Source organism: Topomyia yanbarensis, chromosome 3 (genome assembly GCF_030247195.1).
Source record: "Topomyia yanbarensis strain Yona2022 chromosome 3, ASM3024719v1, whole genome shotgun sequence".
In the NCBI taxonomy this organism is placed as follows: Eukaryota; Metazoa; Arthropoda; class Insecta; order Diptera; family Culicidae; genus Topomyia; species Topomyia yanbarensis.
In genome coordinates this window covers 32,238,531-32,259,722 of record NC_080672.1, presented here as the reverse complement: position 1 = coordinate 32,259,722, position 21,192 = coordinate 32,238,531, and the positions used below count along the sequence as shown (strand labels likewise).

The 21,192-nt window shown below is 38.4% G+C and overlaps 1 protein-coding gene across 1 annotated transcript in view; it reads left to right on the top strand.

Annotated features, from left to right (window-relative positions):
- LOC131692668 (limbic system-associated membrane protein-like) overlaps positions 1 to 21,192 on the top strand; it is a 360,515-nt gene that overhangs the window by 222,413 nt on the left and 116,910 nt on the right. The window contains exons 3-5 of the mRNA XM_058979833.1: positions 2,762 to 2,908; positions 3,618 to 3,818; positions 3,954 to 4,075. Of these exons, the coding sequence (XP_058835816.1) occupies positions 2,762 to 2,908; positions 3,618 to 3,818; positions 3,954 to 4,075 (470 nt within the window). The remainder of the gene's footprint in view (positions 1 to 2,761; positions 2,909 to 3,617; positions 3,819 to 3,953; positions 4,076 to 21,192) is intronic.

The following is a 21,192-nucleotide window of genomic DNA, read 5'->3' as shown; positions in this document are numbered from 1 at the left end:
AACGACGTTTTAAAACACTGTGGGTTGTAGGGCCTTTTGTCATTCATATAAAATTTTATCATTTTGTCGTGCATATATCTCTATTATTCTTCAATCAAAAATGTAACTTATTGAACGTGGAAAGTTCTTAGAAATAAAACAAAAATAGATTCGTTACCGGTAAAATTCAGAAACATAAAAAATTTTGACGTTAACTCTACAAATAATTTGTTTTTATTAAATGTCCTAAAACCTCAACTTCCCCTATTTTTTCGGGAATGAAACTTTTCTCATGTAATCTCTAAGTGTATTTTACACTTAAAGTTTGGTGCTTCTGAATTTTACCGGTAACGAATCCATTTTTATTTTGTTCCTAAGGATTTTCCACGTTCAACGTTGTTCAAGTTTATTACAATTCAATGAATCACGAGAAAATGATTAAATTTAATATGAAAAGCCGTATAACCCCAACTTCTCGTGTTCGGACAAAGATCAAAAAGGGTCCGTTCGATTTCGGAGATTTTTTTCACATTAGAAAAACGGCAAAAAATGTATGGTTTACATCACGGAGCAGAAATATAATAAAAATAGGGGAGTTTGGGGACAAAATGACCCAGTACCCGTAACTTTTTCGTATTTTTGAGACACAGAAATATCTCCATTCAAATGCTAAGGTCCTACTGTCCTTTAAAAAATGGCATAAATTGTAATTTTCTGAGTGCTATTTAAAAAGTTATAGCATTTAATATATTTTCCTCCATATTTTCCCATAAAACCAATTTCAAAAATTTCAGGCGAGGTCGGCGGGGGCCCAGAATTGTCCAAATGGTGTGAAATTTGGCATATAAGCATACTTTGACATGTGTCACAATATGAGAGGGGGGGGGGGTCTTCGAGAATTAAAAAAATGTGTGCAATGCTCTAATCACGAATACGATTTGTGGCTCTATAATGTATTTTTGGTTCAGTGCAGTTTTTTATCTGTCGAGACCTCACAACGATGATTTAGGTCTTAAAAGTTTTCTTATAGCTATCGCTCGTGCCTCTTGCTGCTCGCTAGCAGCTGGACATATATGACATTGCATGGAATAGTGCATGAAACAAAAATAATCCCACGAATAACGCTTCCAATTTTGTAAAATAGTTCACGTGAAAATTTCATGACGTGCCTGGCATTAAAAATGGTTAGAGATATCTTCTAAATATTATAAGCATGCAAGATAGATCGTAAGTCAAGTACTAGGAATCATGAACAAGTTCACCAATTCATGAATAATATTTCATGATTTTATGAACTATTACACGTACACCAATGGTCAGTCGTGACTCTTTTACTAGAAATCATGAACCAGTTCTCGAATACATGAATATAAATTTATGATTTCGTGGACTACTTCACTACCACAAATGGCAAGTCGTGACTAATATACTAGGAATCATGAACCAGTTCACGAATACATAAATAATATTTGATGATTTTTCGAACTATTTCTCGAGCACGGATATTGGATTGATACTAATATATTAGGAGTCATGAATTAGCTCATGAGGAATGAATGCATTCATGAAAAAAATTCCGAGTTTTGTGAAATAGTTCACGAAAAAGCATCCGGACTCTTTTGAATTTGTGAACTAATGTTCCTGAATCTATGATTAACATCATAAGTCAAACTTTGGTTTTATGAATAATGTTCATAATGTTGTGTACTAATTCACGTATATAAATTCGATTCGGTAATGGCATGGCGGAAAGCGCGAATAAAATTCACAAATATTTTCACTAATAAAAACGTTACGCGGGCATCACTGAAATGAAATGGAACGTAATTATAAAACATATGATTTTTGTTCCTGGTCCTGTTTTCAGAACGTCAAAAAAGTGATTGCTCCTGAATTCATTGCACTTTATTCACGATTTTGGGAACATTTTTTTTTTCAAAAGTGACAACGTACAATAGTGATTTGTTTATTTTACAAAAAACTAATTGTATTAGCACAGACCTACAAACGGAAACCCGTAGAAGCATCGTTTTTGAACGAATTATGCAAATGCAATATTGTTGTAAATATTTATGATGAAACCGTGCCAGGGGCGGATCCAGAAAAAAAATCGGAGGGGTCTACACTTGAAATGATGATTGTGCAATACGTAATATGTAATAACCTCATTTAATTAAAATCAGTTTTGGTTGTCGAATCTATTTTGGAATGATTTTGAGTTTAGAAAGAATTTAAAATACAAACTATTTTAAAATTTCTCAACACGCTAAAAAATTTCGGGGGAGGGGGTCCGGACCCCCAGGACCCTCCCCTGGATCCGCTACTGAGCCGTGCTTAAATTAAAACATTTGACTCATCACAACGGTAGTTTATAATATGTAGCATCAGTAGCTGTGCATGGTATAAAGAATAACGGTACTATTTTTTGTCAGTGTCAGAATTTCGGTACCAACAATGGATTATTGTTCCTGGGATTTTCGGAGTCGGTACTATCGGTACAGCAATCATAAAGAACATCATTCCAATCGAGCCACTGTGCAATCAAATCATCAAACGATCAATTTCATCAATATTCAACGGACGAGTAAATTTTGAAAATTTAATTAAATTCTGAAAGGGTGATCTGATCGTTTAAGGAACATGGGTGTCATTGACATAATTTTAATATAGACCCAAATAAAGCTTTTGAACGATAACTAAACCTCCCGTTATTAATAAATATTTTCATTTCTATTTTCTCCCTTCTATATCTGTCCGATGCCAACAACAACAACGAACAAAGGACTCTGCAACGGCCGGCCCGAACCGTTCATATCCACCATTGACGTAGACGCACCAACCGTAGCTCCGAAATTTATGACCCGGGGCCATCTCTACAAGGCCATCATTGGTGACTCGATCGAACTGCCGTGCAAAGTAAAAGACCTCGGTGAGTATGGGACGGGTTGGTTGGGTGGGTGAACTGGACAATAATTTCTCCACATAATCTCTCTGCTTCCGACCGAAGGTATACATGTAGATTAGGGTGTTTCATTTGGATGCTTTCCAAGTTATTATTTTAAATTGAAAAGAGATTAAGTATTTTAAAGATCAATGTTTCTAAATTAATTGAGCTTCTATTTGGAAATTCCAATCAATAAATTTTACCACTCTAATACATGTACATACAAGGTCTTGCAACGCACCGTATAGACCATACAGACTCTTATTAAAATGCATAAAATATTTGCAATCGTATCGGGAGGAACATTATTTTAATAAGCTGCTTCCAGCCTCCCGGCAACCTGACAAAGCCAATGCCATCAAGAATGAGGACACCGTACCGAACTAGGAATGACCTCGTCTGTAGTACCCAGAACTGTTACATGAAATTCAGTAAATTCGTATTTAAGCTACTTTCAAAGGGGAAAAATTACTCACCTAGACTGCATTACGACGTACACAACCAACTAACCGCTCCCGAACTCAAACATATTTGTTCCGCAAATACCGCATCTCGACCAATATTTGTTCATCGTTATTGCACATCGTGTCTGTTTAAATAGTCTAACCGTCTCACATTTTCGGCTTCCCTTGTCACGCTGCCAACACATCCAACACAACCAACCAACCAACCAACCAACCAACCGGGGACACAGGTTCGTACGTGCTGCTGTGGCGCCGGGGGACCTCAGTGCTTACGGCGGCCAATTTGATGGTGACGCGTGATCCTCGCTTCAAACTGGTCGAGGGCTACAATCTGCAGATAGCGAATGTGAAAATTCAGGACGCCGGCGATTATATCTGCCAGATCGGTGACAACGAGAGCCGGGATCAGGTGCACACACTGGAAATACTAGGTAGGTTCCCGGTCGGGGAATATCCGCACTGCTGCTGCAGGCTGCCGGTGATGGTGCATTCGTGCATGATTCCTCTAATGATGGCTACTTATTGTTCGGCTTGGTATTACTTTTTTTTATTATTTTCATTCGCAGTGCCTCCAACGATACGAGTGGTGCCACAGAATCGACAATTCACAGCCCGGAAGGGGGGCACTGTGACGCTCGAGTGTAAAGCTTCGGGAAATCCGGTGCCGGCCATCTACTGGCACAAAAAGGTAAGCCACCGATGATGATGATGATGCCATTCGATTCATGGGAGTCTAGGGTCAGAAGAGTTTTTCGGTTCGCATGTGTTCAAATTTTTTTTCTGTCTCGTTTGGGAAAGGTGAAAAAGAGTATTCCCATATTTTTTATCGGGATGACCGAATCGTCTGCCTCGAAATTTAACTACCCACCGTAAAGTGTTTGAAAACATCAAATTTTACCAATATTATTCGTTCGATTTCTCGGGAAAGATAAATATAAAAATTCTTCCTGCAAACACATCGCACTACAAATTAACTACTGTTACCGGAACATTTCCAGTACCGATAGCAAATTAATTCTGCATAAGCTCCCAGTAACTCAATGCACAAAACACACATTCCCATTAGCGAACGATTTTCCCCGGAACGCTTTGAAATCAGAATATAATTCCGCACTTTCTCGGAGCATTCATTTACCAGTGTTGCAACAACTAATGTTTTCCATGCTTTCATGCTATCAGCTGCAGTTCTGACGGACTGTGGGCTAGTTCATTAGAAACTTTTTCCTTCGCTCGGCATCTAGCTTTTCCCCCTTACAAAAAAAATAGAGATCCTTTTTTATGCGAGGTAACTTTTTATGAAACGCCATACCCATTAGTAGCGATTCCCTGCACTCAAACTCCGCCGTGCCGCTTCCATTCACGGAAGTGAATCATAAAAACATATGAGAGAAGTGAGGTGACTAAGCTTCCACCCTCGCTTCTATCCCTTTCAGCAGTCAGTCTTGCGACCGTGCGCGCTATCGCTTACCTGACTAGTTCGGGACTGTATCACTTCTTTTCAGACGACTCCCCGAGGGGAACGTGCGGGGAATCGGAAGTTAGATCCCCGTTCCTCGAATGACCATAGTAATAGAAAACCATTCGACATAGATTTTATTTGCTCTCAGCAAATATCCGGAGGGGTCCGACAGTATAGTTCAGTAGCGCTTTCACATTCATATATGTGTGTAGGTAGTATGTCTGGGCAATAGAGGATGATGTTCTCAGTCCATTTCGAGCTACCTCTGCGGAAGAGTCAAACGAACAAGTGCAATAATGGAGCGGGTTGGATACCGTATCGGGGAGGGGAGGTGGCCTGGCCGTGGCCGTGTGCGGTCAACTACAAGTGCTTTTGTGAATAAGAAAATTTTAATTACTACTTTGCTTTCAGTTCATCGGGTGTGCTTTGCGGTGATTGCTGTTTATCGAAATAGAAGGTTAAGGCGTGTCGGTTGAATGGGGGAAATGGTTTTCTTCCGATTTTCTGAAATAACTTTAACGTTTTTATTTTTGTTTTATTCCTCAGAATTTTACACGTTCAATAAGTTACATTTTATGAAAATTGATTGAAGAATAATAGAGATATATGCATGAGAAAATGATAAAATTTAATATGACTGACAAAAAGCCCTATAACCCCAACTTCTCGTATTCGAACTAAGGTCAAAAGGGTTCCGTTCGATTTCTGAGATTTTTTCACATTAGAAAAACTACAAAATATGTATGTTTTGCATCACGGAGCAGAAAAATCATTAAAAATAAGGGATTTAGGGGTCAAAATGACCCAGTACCCCACTTTCCCGTATTTTTCAAGAAACAAATATATCTTCATTCAAATACTTAGATTATTTCCTTTCAAAAGAGGTATAAATTGTAATTTTCTGATTGCTACTTCAAAAGTTAGAGCATTTAATGTATTTTTCCTCCATATTTTCCCATAGTACCAATTTCAAAAAATTTCAAGCGAAGTGGGCGGGGGTCTAAAATTGTCCAAATGATGTGAAATTTGGCATCTGAGCTTACTTTGACATTTGTCACAATATGAGAGGGGGGGCCTTTGAGAATTCAAAAAAAAGTTTTTTTTGCAATGCCCTAGCGCACACCCTCCGTGCATTTCTTGTTTTTTTTATTCATTTCGTTTATTTGATAGGCACAAATGCGTTAGCTTGGCGGTGCCAAATTCTTTTGTTTTTACATTTTGAATATTTTAAAACTAGGAGGTTACAAAGTTGAATTTTTTTTTATGTAAAAGAGAAAATTTTTACAGCTATCTTAAGACTAGAAATAAAATTCTATATACAAGAGAGGGGGCAAAAGATTTTTTTTATGAAAAATTTTAAAACAAGGAATTCAATAGTAATAGTTTTTTAGGAAATATTTACATTTATCTTAAAACTAACAATATAGTTTGGTACACAAAAGGGGGAACAAATAATTATGAAAAATTTCACCGGTGTTTTAAAACTAGGGATACAATTCTATTTACAAGATGGGGGCAATAGTTTTAACAAAGAGATAAAATTACAACTATCTTAAAACTAGGAATACGGAATACAAATTTGATTTTTTATCTGAGACTTACGGTTGGTCAAGATATTCAGAGGGGGGATTATTTCCAAAATCGGTGTAGAAGCAGTTGTATCAAGGACAGGGGAGGGAAGGCGTAGATGGTGACCGGGAGAGAAGAGCAAAACTTGCAACTTTCGGACAAACGGGAGATCAGCGAAACCAATTAGCGCCTCAGTCTAGTAGGTCGGATTGGCGGATAGTATTCTTCGGACGGTGAATCCTTCAAAAGTCATCGGACCTCGAGTCGCTCTCGGTTAAGTTTCCGTAGTGGTAAGGGCGACGGCGGTTACATAGTGGCAGTCTGGAGCTGATCGGTTCCACACGGTATAAATAAGGGACATATAGGGGAAATCACGATTTGCCAGCATATCTCGGACTGGGACATTGGGTGGTCTACCTCGGGCCCGAAGGGAATCCTTTAACTGAGACCTGGCGTCCAAATACCCGGTGAATCCTTCAAAAGTCATCGGACCTCGAGTCGCTCTCGGTTAAGTTTCCGTAGTGGTAAGGGCGACGGCGGTTACATAGTGGCAGTCTGGAGCTGATCGGTTCCACACGGTATAAATAAGGGACATATAGGGGAAATCACGATTTGCCAGCATATCTCGGACTGGGACATTGGGTGGTCTACCTCGGGCCCGAAGGGAATCCTTTAACTGAGACCTGGCGTCCAAATACCCGGCGCCTACCCAGACAACGTGCTCGATGTCGTGATAGCCCTCGTCACAAGCGCACAGACTACTCTCCGCAAGCCCAATACTCCGCAAATGCGCATCTAAGGTGTAGTTGTTGGACATAAGTCGGGACATTACACGAATAAAATCCCGACCCACATCCATCCCCCTGAACCAAGGCTTCGTTGATACCTTTGGGATAATGGAATGTAGCCATCATCCAAGTTCACCATTGCTCCACGAGGTTTGCCAACTGTTAAGTGTCCTCTGACGACAAATACTACAAAATTCGTTGAAGCGGATTGGTCTTTGCTATATGTCACCATTTAATGCGCCCACCTTTGCTAATGAGTCGGCCTTTTCATTGCCCGGGATAGAGCAATGAGAGGGGACCCAAACAAAGGTAATCTGATAAGATTTTTCAGATAACGCACACAAAGACTCCCGTATCTTCCCCAGGAAATATGGGAATTGATTTTTGGGCTTCATCGAACGAAGAGCCTCGATAGAGCTGAGGCTGTCCGAAATGATGAAGTAGTGATCTGTGGGCAGAGTGTCGATGATCCCAAGGGTGTACTGAATTGCAGCTAACTCTGCGACGTAAACTGAAGCGGGATCATTGAGCTTGAATGAGCGGTGATAGTATTATTGAAGATACCGAAGCCAGTGGACCCATCGAGATTTGATCCGTCAGTGTAGAACTTTTTGTCACAGTCGACTTCTCGGAATTTATTATAAAATATATTGGGGATCACTTGCGGGCATATATGGTCCGGGATTCCTTGAATCTCTTCCTTCATGGATGTGTCGAAGAATACAGTAGAATCAGAAGTATTTAGGAAACGAACACGGTTGGGAGTATATGAAGAAGGATTAATGCTCTGTGCCATCATTTCTTGGTTGGTTGGTTGTTTATTACGGGTTTTAACCTACTTGGTCATTCGCCCGAGAAGATAATAAAGTTTATACATATTCCATTACATTTCATTGTAGATTTCATTTCATTATCCTAGATGCTAACTGATAGGTTGTTCGTTGTGGATCGTTGGAGTGCTTTGGATTTTGGAGTAGTGCAGAGCGGGTAAGGCGTACAGGCCATGGGGGTACCTCTAATTTCTCGAGCACCTTGGCATCCCTCAAGAATGAGATGATTGTATTCTCACTTGACGGGTCGTGGGCTAGAATGTCTCGTATTGAAATACGGTAGTTGATGGAGTTTTCGCAGGTTTTGAAACTCTAGGCAATCTACCAGAAGGTGTTCGACGGTGAGTCTGGTTTGGCGTACCTGGCAGACGGTCAGTTCGAATTATCGTATGTACGTAAGTTATTTTTGTGTGTCCAAGAGAGAGGGCTTTCTGTTCGAGCCTGTTACTCCGGTCGGTCCATCGCTCTGGTCCTCCCTTGATTTTTTGGAGGTGGCCTGGTTGGCTCCTCAAGTGGCTAATAAAATGAGCCGTGGTTTTTGCTTTGAAGTCGGAGATAATATCCGTCGATGGGACCAATTTTGTCAGCAATCTTCGGGCCTGTCTTCCACAAGCTGCTAATGAGTCGGCTTCCTCATTCCCGCTGATCCCACAGTGACCGGCTACCTAGCATATCGTAGTCAACGGATCGCAGGTGTCCTCTATAGCCTATATGTAAGGGTGGCGTGACGTTCCCGTTTCCAGGGCGGGGATATAACGGGCATAAAGTCCGTCAGAATGATAGTCGGTATTCTCTCTGGTCTCCTTGCAATCGCGAGACTGATGGCCTGAGCGACTTCGGGGGAGTGTGCCCTGGATAGGTTGGTGGAGGTGTTCGAACTTCTCATGTACCATGGTCGGTCCTGGGTTCTGTGGAGGCGAGCTATTTCTGGGAGGTATGTGCCGGTCTATTCCAGGGATATGTTTTGAGCCGTTTTCAGGAGGGTACAAGTACTAGCAGCGGTCCTTTCGAGAAATCCCAGAACGTTCCCAACCGAGTCATTCCGTTGTACAGGGGGCAAGGACGCTCATAAGCCCCTCCAAGTTGTGGCTGGTTATTTAAGTCGGTTGTCACGGTAAAGATAGACACGTCTACCTTTATCAGGACACATTTTAGTGAACTCGGGTGATTCGTAGTAATTTTGCCTAAGCTCGACCCTCATTAACAGAAGACAAAGATTAAGCCCGTACGATATTAAGCCTGTTCTAATGACCCTGCCACTTCTAGTTTTTCGATCTGTTTACTTCACATCCTTGCTCTCACTTGAGTACTATGGCTCTAAGTTTCATAACTTTCCCAACCCAGTAATCTCTAGCTAATTGAATGTCGTTAAAATGTAAAAAAAATAAGTAGCGTAAAATATTTTGCTCTTGATAAGCGCACTGCTGAAGTTTCAGAGCAGTTTTCCTGTTCCATGTCCGATGCCGGGCACTGATGGTTAGAATGAGGTGTTTCCTGCTTTCACAGTCTTTTTTGACAGTCCGGAAGTGTGGTACGAATATGAGACGGCGATCCAGCGTGATACCGAGAATTTTTGGTTCTCTGCAGAAAGGGATAATTGTGATGTCGTCGACGTAGACGAAAACATAAACTCCCCCGGCAGAGATGCAAAGAGGGAGTTCATGCTGACGAAGAATAATATGACGGCGAAGACGGATCCTTGTGGGATACCGTTTTCTTTCACATATGTTCTAGATTGTAAGTTACCGATTCTCACTCTGAAGAGACGATTGTTAAGGTAGTCCTTGATGTACTTCCCAAGGTTTCCGGTGACTCCCCAGCTAGCAAGTTTCCGGAGAACCCCATCGCGGTAGACTTTGTTGTAGGCCTTGGCGATGCCCAATATTGCTATGTCGGCATGCAGATCGTCCGCCAGAACCTGTCGGAGGATTTCTCCAAAGATTGCGAGGTGCGCTCCTGTCCCTCCACCCTTACGAAATGCGAATTGTCGCTGGTCAAGATGGGAGTTTTCGTTGAGGTATGTCATAAGCCGTTTGTTGACCATCCGCTCCATAGTTTTCGCTACTCACAGGAGTAGGCTAATCTGCCGAAAGTCTTTCGTCGTAGGGAGAGTATTGCCCTTCTATGGTATAGGGATTACAAAGGGCATTTTGCAAGAAGATGGGATGGATTGGCGATTCCAGATGCGGTTCAAACATTCTTCTAGCCTCGGGTGAAGCATGCTGCAGTATAGGGTAGCCGACATAATCGAGTCCCGCGTAGTTGTCGTGGGCGGTAGCGCCGCTGGTAATTCTATCCCGGAGAACGCTCTGTTGAAGTCTTGTCCGGAGTCCGATGAGAATGACAAAGGCGCTCTTTCGAGTCTTCTGCATCGTTCTAAAAAGGTTAAAGAGAGGGCATCATCTGAGGATAACTAACTGAAGTGTATGCCTACAGCAATTTCTTGGGGTTCAACTGTTGTGGTTTCGTTGACTTTGAGGGAGAAGCCGACTTACCTTCTTTTCCCGCTGAGAGCGTTAACTCTCAAAGCTCAGCGTGGAAACATCGGGAGATATCCCTTGGAAAAACGCGTTCTAGCTGTTGATCTTCGCAGCATCGAAAGCCTTTCTGGCCCGGTTTCGTGAACTACGAAACTCTGCAACCCGTTGTTCTTTGATGGGGTGGCTAGCTGGTGTCTTTTTCAGTATCCAGAGTGCTTTGTGGTGGTCTTTGATGGCTTGACTGACCTCCGAGTTCCACCAGTGGGTTGCTCGGGGTGGAGGTTTGTCACTTGTGCGAGGAATACTCCGCTCGGCGCCATGAACTAGTTTAGTTATTAGTGGGTCGGTTGATCGTAAAGCCAGCGCCAACGGCGAGTCGTTGCTGGTGGTATGCGGTCGTACGTTATTTGAATAGGTAGCTATTTCTGGTGTCTGCGAGAACGGACCAACCACAGGCCCCAGCGAGTTCCGTGGAGCAGAAAGATATGTCCAAGACTGAAGAGTATTGACCTCCGATATAGGTGAAGCTTCCGTTGTTAAGTACAATAACGTTACATTCTTCCATGACTTCGGCAATTCGGTTGTCCCGTTGGTCACTTCTGCCAGATCCCCCCAACGGATGATGGACGTTGAAGTCCCCCATCACCAGGAAGGGGGTGTTCAGTTGCTCCAGCATGTTCTTCATTTTTAACCGATATTGCGCACTCCGATGGTGATGTGACCGAATAAGATATAATTCGTGCCACGACTATAAGTTTCGTATTGAGCTGTAGCGGTGTTGATGGGATGTCATTCCGGATTCCGAGGCCAATGGTCTGAAAAAAGTTATCTCCGCTTCTAGCCTCCCATGATACAGGTTGCCTTGCCACGGTCTGGGGTTAGTCCCGTCCCGGATATGAGTTTCTTGGAGATCCATGCATATTGGTTGAAGTTGAGCAATTTGCAACTGTAGATCCCCCAAACAACCCCGGAGGCCGTTCATGTAAAGTGAGTGTGAGCCGTAGGGTAGAGTCGTGACGTCTTTTTCTTCGGCAATGATAGCATCCTCGCACGTCTGCTTCTGAAGCCCACCTGGTCTTTCATCTCCTGGCGAGGATCTTGTCCTCTTTGGAGTCACGGACACTGGCGTGTTTTCCACTCCAACCAGCTTCAGCTTCCTCGGAGGAGCTTGGAAGATAATAGCTTAAGCCTACGCCAATGCTCAGCTACATCCGCCCTTCCCGTGTCATACTCCTTCACCGCAGACACTAGCGTCCTTCGCATTCTGAGAATCATCTACTTAATGTCCTTATGGACATTGTTTGTCGCGTCCACAAACTAATGTAGCTCCTGTACTAAGGACTTCGCTGCCACCACTTGTGGCTTCTGTGTGGTACTGCTCACCTCGCTCTGCTCTGGCTGTTGTTGCTGCTTGTCTTCCTCCTCCTTTTGTTGAATAACTTCAGTTGTTGGTGGTGGTGGCGACTCTTCAAACCATTTCTGGCGAACGGATTCGCCGCGCCTGCTCCGTATGTGTAAGTTTATTGTTTTTTCTCCATTTTATTGGGTCCCAAAACCGGGCCGCTATCTCCATTCGTTTTATGTAGTCGCCTCTTGTGATTTAATGATTATCTATGAAGCAAGGAGTTCATCCTAGGGTTGACACTATCGTTTATGGGGAGTAAAGTTAAGAGCCGGATCGGCGTAAAATCGGGAATGGGCTATCCCAACGAGCAACTTAATGGTGAACGTACCCAGAGACCTGCCAGTATTTTGTCGGGACGGAGGCAGCCGTGCCGTTAGCCCACTCGCCATTTCAAGTCTGTGTCATCCTTCCTTAGGGTGCTTAAAGAGTGGCCGCAGGAAGTTGAGCTGGGGCTGGCACTGACATTAGAATGCGAGATACCTGCTTGCAGCTTATCAAATGGAGCCTGTCAGAGTGAAAGCCGAGCAGATCTGCGCCGACTGCCTGCTTTTACTCTGACAGGCTCCATTTGATATGCTGCAAGTAAGTTTCTCGCATCTCGCAATCTACTGTCAGTACCAGCCCCTGCTCAACTTCTCGCGGCCACTCTGTAAGTACCCTTACTCAGGGAGTAGAACAGTACCCCTATCAGTACGTCATTTGTCACTTCTTTACCGATTTTTACAAGCTTAATTTCAAATGAAAGATATAACACTTCCATTAACTGCGATTGAATTTTATTCAAATCTGACTTTTGGTTCCGGAGTTATAGGTTGGTTAGTACGGTCACCCAGGAATCCCCCTTATAAACCGCTGCAATCGTAATACCTCGAAGGTTCAAAATCTACTTGAATAGACATTAAACTACTTAGCTTCGCAGATCTAGATCACTAATGGCTAAGTAAAGGTTTTTAGAAGTTATTGTCCTCTATCGACAATTTCGGAAGTGCGGGGTCTCGGGCATATTCCAGAATTGAAGCTACATCGGTCATTTGGTGTTTACTGAACTCATTTTCATAAACCAAGTATCAAATGAGAATCAGGAATCGGAATATATTGGCTCGAATAAACTCGAATAAAACTCACAAATAGTTCAAATCGCCTGCGAGTAAGCCTAAAGCTCTTTACCGCATTGGATAAGAAGCTTTCGTATGTCTCTGAGTTTCAGTCGTCTAAACACGGTGTGTCGTCAATGTAAGGACGCCCGAAAACTCGAAATCGCAATTGCGCTACTGCTGTGTAGTTGCATATCAGATGATTTGAGGTTCCGTAGTCGGATTCACAAAGATCACATGAAAAAGACTCAGCGCGCTGAGTAGTTACAATGTGATACCCAATTGAAGGTAAGCTTGAATTTATTTGTCGGATCCATCAGAATTAGTTTAAACGAGTTAAGACGCGAAGTTACACGAACTCAGAGTTCTTAGCCCAGCCTAGCTATCTGACAGAATGACCGACTCCTTGCATTTTAGATCGCTTATAAACAGACACTTTCTGGCACAAGTCTTATTTGCATGTACCTCTACTTGAAAGATTGACGGTGTAGAACCTATCGCAAGGGTCACAGCCCGCTGCTCTCACACAACGGTCTCTTTATGAGACACTGGTATGCTGCCTGTTAAAGTATAAGAGTCCCACATGGATTTTTGTTATAAACGAGTGTCGTGATTTCTGGTTAGTTCAATGTGCTGCGGTGGAAGCGGAGCACGAGATTGCTGGCCTTCCATAGCAATTGATCACGCTAATCCGGTCGCTCGCTGGGCACGGTGTACTTTTTTCGGTCCTCCTGTAGTGGCAACCAGTTGACGCGCACACTGCGCGCGAATCGACTCGTTCACTCGCGTTCCTCTAGATTGGCTAGGTGGTGTACTGCTTCGCCTCTGCTGCTGCTGGGTTGGTTGGATGGTGTACTGCTGCTGCTGGGTTGTCCGTCCACTAAGGCGTTCGATGTTGGAATGGCTTTCTCCGCGCTGTTATAAACAGCTTTATAGGTGCGCGGTCATGTGCTTTACGTTCAAGAGTTGGTGGGGAGGCAATGGATTGCTGCTGTTGCTAATGGCAACTTGTTATCGCTGGGGACAGTAGGCGACGCTTTCTCAAGTGGATTTACAAGGCTGAAGAATCAATTACGAACTGGGATATTCATACGTTGGGAACAATCTTTCAGGATTCTAGAATAGCTTGTATTTATATAGATATATTTTTTTTATTGTTTTATTTCACTGCTTACTGCTACAACGAGTTATCTGTTTGTTTATGATATATCAAGAACAAAAACCAAAATATGGTTGTCCCATCCATAACGCTCAATGAAAATGTAAATCTTCAACAGCGTATTTCTTGGTTGGCTGTTTTTCAATATGGGACTCTTATGCTATAAAGGACAGTATAATATTCTAGGGCACCATCCGGAACCGGATGGCTCCCCTTCATGCATTCAGTTCGTTCAGATATTACAACCTGGAATGGAAGATCAAAGACTTGCCTTTTCGGGATGCTATCAGTAGATGTATTTATGGGTCCAGGAATTGAGGATGCCTTGCTAAATCCCCGTTGTAGGTCTAATTGTTGTATACCTGTAGGGGATGCTGCCTCCTTGCGGCGACCTTTTGGGATCTTATTCTAAGGTTCTCTCGTTTATACCATTTTCATGTCACGTTTGAAGCAGCTTCAGTTCTGCGGTCCGAAATCGTTAAATCATCTTTTTCCCTAACAGTGATTACAATGTCGTCTGTGTAACCCATCACTTCAAATCCCAGATCTTCCAGTGTCAATTCAAGAGTCCGTCTACTACTACGGACCACAAAAGGAGTGACAGCACTCCTTCTTGAGGACAGCCTATAGTGATTCTGATGGTTGCAATCCGACCTTCCTGCGACGCTGAGACAGTCATGCAACATAACTTTTCAGTACTTCATTTAATAGTGAAACATTCAATCCCTTTTCATTCAGCCTCACGTCGAATCGATTCGAAACCAGTATTGTCGAAGTCCCAATGTAAATGAAGAGCGAAAATAAACAATCTTTATTTTGCTGAACATTTTCAAACTTACTGACGAAATAACGGATCCCAGTTGTTGGTTTAATACCTTGTCTTCATTTTCTTTGCCAATCAGACCCTCTGAGGTTTGAATATTGCTTTTGATATCCGCCATGCAACCCCGGTAGCTTCTTTGCGAACCAAAAAACAAGATTTCGATATCGTTTTCTCGTCATCAAACGCGAGCTTCTGTGTTTACTTCCCGAAACTCCTCTCGGAACCAGTCAGTTGTTTAGGTATTTATGTAAGACGTGTGATTTTTTGGACTACAAATTATAACGACATTCAATTAGCAAAGAACTGGAAGTATTTTCTTATTATTAAGAGCCATAGTACTCAGTGTATAGAATTATAAGAAGTGAAATAGGGTCATATGAGCAAGCTTAGAGTTTCCAAATTTAGAAGGAATTTTAAGATTTGACTAAAACTAAACAACTTAGCCTTCTTAAGTCTTTGGAGAAGTTTTCGTAATTTATGAGCCCCCTCTTTTTGTTAAAACAACAGTTAGGGTGGTTCTAATTTTACCAAAATCCAAAAATTTACTTTTTAATCATTCTAGCTAGAGCCAAACGACCTTCAGCGATGTTGTAGAACGACAAATTTTGGAAAAGTTTGCCGAAGACATGTAAGCTCTATCTGTCATATTTTTTATTTTACAACAAATTTAAAGTCGGAGCTTAGGGTGTTTTTTAGAAATACAGTTTTATTCAAATAACTTTTGCTGTATTCATTTAAAACTGAAGTAGTCTTCAGACAACTTTAAGATTGTTTCAAGGCGAACAATTTCTTTCATGGCACCATATATCTAACTATTTCCGTTGAAAAGTTATGAGTACTTTTTGGCCAAAAATGGGGTTTTTTGGAATAACAATATCACTCATTTGGGGCAAGATCGACGTAATTTTTTCTCGCTGTATGATTTCCCAAAAACGTATTATATTTGTTTGTTAGAAGTTGAAAGTGTACCTAGTGGAATAAAAAACCAGATTTATCGTGCTGCGGCCATCCGGAATGTGTCCGTAATGTTTGATTTCCGATTTGGGCTGCCAAGAATTCGTGTTTCTTAGCGAAAAATATGCGCGTTTTGCAAGGAAAATAAGTAAAAATGTGTCGCGCATTGGATAGGCTCCCTATCAGCTTCAAGTTTTCTAATGAACAGCGGTATTTTTGAAGATTTTACGATCATCCTGCTTCCAAAGTTAGATTCAGTCATCTCTAGCATGTCTCTAGGCACCGGTGGTCCTTCGGAAGTAGGTACGGCTCTAGTTGCCTAACTCAACAAGGAATAGTGTAACTGAGACACACATCAAAACCGTTTTGATGAGATAAAAAGGAAAAGGGTACCACATTGAAGTCGGATAGTATTGAAGACATTAGGTACCGGTGAGCTCGTTCTAATTACGTTTTATTTCAATTCTTTAATTTTTTTTGCAAGGAATCTTCCTTCTTCCTTGTATTAAAAACGATTGAATTTGCCCGCAATATATTTCGAAAGGGTCCGAACTTACGGTGTTATGTGCTGTCCTGATAAATACTGTTTTCTTTGAACAATTTATGGCAAGTGTTTCCGGTGAAGTTTTCCTGCCTCAACTGGAGTTACTGGAAGAGATTTTTCTCCCTGAAGCATCAAACTGTATTACGTGGGAGTGGTCGAGAAACTATTGCAGACAGCTCCAAGGAGCCGAAAACGGACCTGAATGATAAGGGAGTATTTCCATTTTTTTTATCTTGTTGGCCATTGTTATTAGTCGTAGGGTAATTTCGGAAGAGATGCCGAGTAGGGGTAGAATGCCGCACACTCTGTATATCGTATATGGAGTCACTTTTGTGCGGTGATGGGTTATTGTGAGTTTGTCTTTCGAGGCGTTATAACGCTGGATATGTAAAATAGATTTTATGAATGGCTCACGAAGGATTTATTCATGAAAATATGCGACCAGTTGTTCTAGAGAGAATCAATCATGACAATGGAACTAGACTTAGATATAAACCTGCTGTCAGGAGTCTAAGGTTACACCTGAGAGTTTAATTTTAAGCGCATAACTTCTATAACGTATAATCATCTTTTTGTTTTACTTGTTTCCTTTCTGACAGTCATCAACTAAACGAAAATAACCATTCTGCCACGCTCCAATATATTTATACTTAAATACTAAAACTAGGAAATAATCATATATATTTTTTCTCTCGAAATAATCTTCTAAGGACAACGAAAGTTTAAAGCACAGGTGCATGCTAATGCTGATTTTATTTTTGGATCGCGGTCGCTCTAGGTTCGCTCTGAACTGTCATTTTAATATGGCTTTTGTAAATATTAGAGCGAACCTAGAGCGACTCGGATCTAAAACCGATGTCAGCATTCGTTTGGAAGAGAGCGAGTAAAGGCGCTTTAACCTAGGCTTAATAAGCCAGGGCAAGGTGTAAATACCTCTGTCCCATCCCGAGGACCAAAGGAGTGACATTAACCTTCTTAGCAAAGTCACTCCCAACGTTTTATCCTAACCCCCTATACACTGAAACGGTCGGTACGGTTGTCCTCGTTTCTTCCTCATTCAAGTTTCAAAACGATTCGTTGGTTGAATTGTTCATTAAATGAATAATTCAATTGTCGTATAATATTGAAACATCTTCAAACCCAACTCTGCACAGTAGGCCTGGCCGTTTTAATATTTGCGACATATTGTAATATGCTTCAAATATTAATGTTGACAAGAAAAACGCTAAAGAATATCTGCAGTGTTTTCCAGGATGCTTTTCAATACTGGCTGTGTAAGGGTTAGAATAGAATAGAATAGAATAGAATAGAATAGAATAGAATAGAATAGAATAGAATAGAATAGAATAGAATAGAATAGAATAGAATAGAATAGAATAGAATAGAATAGAATAGAATAGAATAGAATAGAATAGAATAGAATAGAATAGAATAGAATAGAATAGAATAGAATAGAATAGAATAGAATAGAATAGAATAGAATAGAATAGAATAGAATAGAATAGAATAGAATAGAATAGAATAGAATAGAATAGAATAGAATAGAATAGAATAGAATAGAATAGAATAGAATAGAATAGAATAGAATAGAATAGAATAGAATAGAATAGAATAGAATAGAATAGAATAGAATAGAATAGAATAGAATAGAATAGAATAGAATAGAATAGAATAGAATAGAATAGAATAGAATAGAATAGAATAGAATAGAATAGAATAGAATAGAATAGAATAGAATAGAATAGAATAGAATAGAATAGAATAGAATAGAATAGAATAGAATAGAATAGAATAGAATAGAATAGAATAGAATAGAATAGAATAGAATAGAATAGAATAGAATAGAATAGAATAGAATAGAATAGAATAGAATAGAATAGAATAGAATAGAATAGAATAGAATAGAATAGAATAGAATAGAATAGAATAGAATAGAATAGAATAGAATAGAATAGAATAGAATAGAATAGAATAGAATAGAATAGAATAGAATAGAATAGAATAGAATAGAATAGAATAGAATAGAATAGAATAGAATAGAATAGAATAGAATAGAATAGAATAGAATAGAATAGAATAGAATAGAATAGAATAGAATAGAATAGAATAGAATAGAATAGAATAGAATAGAATAGAATAGAATAGAATAGAATAGAATAGAATAGAATAGAATAGAATAGAATAGAATAGAATAGAATAGAATAGAATAGAATAGAATAGAATAGAATAGAATAGAATAGAATAGAATAGAATAGAATAGAATAGAATAGAATAGAATAGAATAGAATAGAATAGAATAGAATAGAATAGAATAGAATAGAATAGAATAGAATAGAATAGAATAGAATAGAATAGAATAGAATAGAATAGAATAGAATAGAATAGAATAGAATAGAATAGAATAGAATAGAATAGAATAGAATAGAATAGAATAGAATAGAATAGAATAGAATAGAATAGAATAGAATAGAATAGAATAGAATAGAATAGAATAGAATAGAATAGAATAGAATAGAATAGAATAGAATAGAATAGAATAGAATAGAATAGAATAGAATAGAATAGAATAGAATAGAATAGAATAGAATAGAATAGAATAGAATAGAATAGAATAGAATAGAATAGAATAGAATAGAATAGAATAGAATAGAATAGAATAGAATAGAATAGAATAGAATAGAATAGAATAGAATAGAATAGAATAGAATAGAATAGAATAGAATAGAATAGAATAGAATAGAATAGAATAGAATAGAATAGAATAGAATAGAATAGAATAGAATAGAATAGAATAGAATAGAATAGAATAGAATAGAATAGAATAGAATAGAATAGAATAGAATAGAATAGAATAGAATAGAATAGAATAGAATAGAATAGAATAGAATAGAATAGAATAGAATAGAATAGAATAGAATAGAATAGAATAGAATAGAATAGAATAGAATAGAATAGAATAGAATAGAATAGAATAGAATAGAATAGAATAGAATAGAATAGAATAGAATAGAATAGAATAGAATAGAATAGAATAGAATAGAATAGAATAGAATAGAATAGAATAGAATAGAATAGAATAGAATAGAATAGAATAGAATAGAATAGAATAGAATAGAATAGAATAGAATAGAATAGAATAGAATAGAATAGAATAGAATAGAATAGAATAGAATAGAATAGAATAGAATAGAATAGAATAGAATAGAATAGAATAGAATAGAATAGAATAGAATAGAATAGAATAGAATAGAATAGAATAGAATAGAATAGAATAGAATAGAATAGAATAGAATAGAATAGAATAGAATAGAATAGAATAGAATAGAATAGAATAGAATAGAATAGAATAGAATAGAATAGAATAGAATAGAATAGAATAGAATAGAATAGAATAGAATAGAATAGAATAGAATAGAATAGAATAGAATAGAATAGAATAGAATAGAATAGAATAGAATAGAATAGAATAGAATAGAATAGAATAGAATAGAATAGAATAGAATAGAATAGAATAGAATAGAATAGAATAGAATAGAATAGAATAGAATAGAATAGAATAGAATAGAATAGAATAGAATAGAATAGAATAGAATAGAATAGAATAGAATAGAATAGAATAGAATAGAATAGAATAGAATAGAATAGAATAGAATAGAATAGAATAGAATAGAATAGAATAGAATAGAATAGAATAGAATAGAATAGAATAGAATAGAATAGAATAGAATAGAATAGAATAGAATAGAATAGAATAGAATAGAATAGAATAGAATAGAATAGAATAGAATAGAATAGAATAGAATAGAATAGAATAGAATAGAATAGAATAGAATAGAATAGAATAGAATAGAATAGAATAGAATAGAATAGAATAGAATAGAATAGAATAGAATAGAATAGAATAGAATAGAATAGAATAGAATAGAATAGAATAGAATAGAATAGAATAGAATAGAATAGAATAGAATAGAATAGAATAGAATAGAATAGAATAGAATAGAATAGAATAGAATAGAATAGAATAGAATAGAATAGAATAGAATAGAATAGAATAGAATAGAATAGAATAGAATAGAATAGAATAGAATAGAATAGAATAGAATAGAATAGAATAGAATAGAATAGAATAGAATAGAATAGAATAGAATAGAATAGAATAGAATAGAATAGAATAGAATAGAATAGAATAGAATAGAATAGAATAGAATAGAATAGAATAGAATAGAATAGAATAGAATAGAATAGAATAGAATAGAATAGAATAGAATAGAATAGAATAGAATAGAATAGAATAGAATAGAATAGAATAGAATAGAATAGAATAGAATAGAATAGAATAGAATAGAATAGAATAGAATAGAATAGAATAGAATAGAATAGAATAGAATAGAATAGAATAGAATAGAATAGAATAGAATAGAATAGAATAGAATAGAATAGAATAGAATAGAATAGAATAGAATAGAATAGAATAGAATAGAATAGAATAGAATAGAATAGAATAGAATAGAATAGAATAGAATAGAATAGAATAGAATAGAATAGAAAAGAAAAGAATAGAATAGAATAGAATAGAATAGAATAGAATAGAATAGAATAGAATAGAATAACAATATCACTCATTTGGGGCAAACAAAAGATAATTTTTTTTGAACTATAAATAAGGTCATAATTAGAGTAATAATTGAGCAAAGAATGGT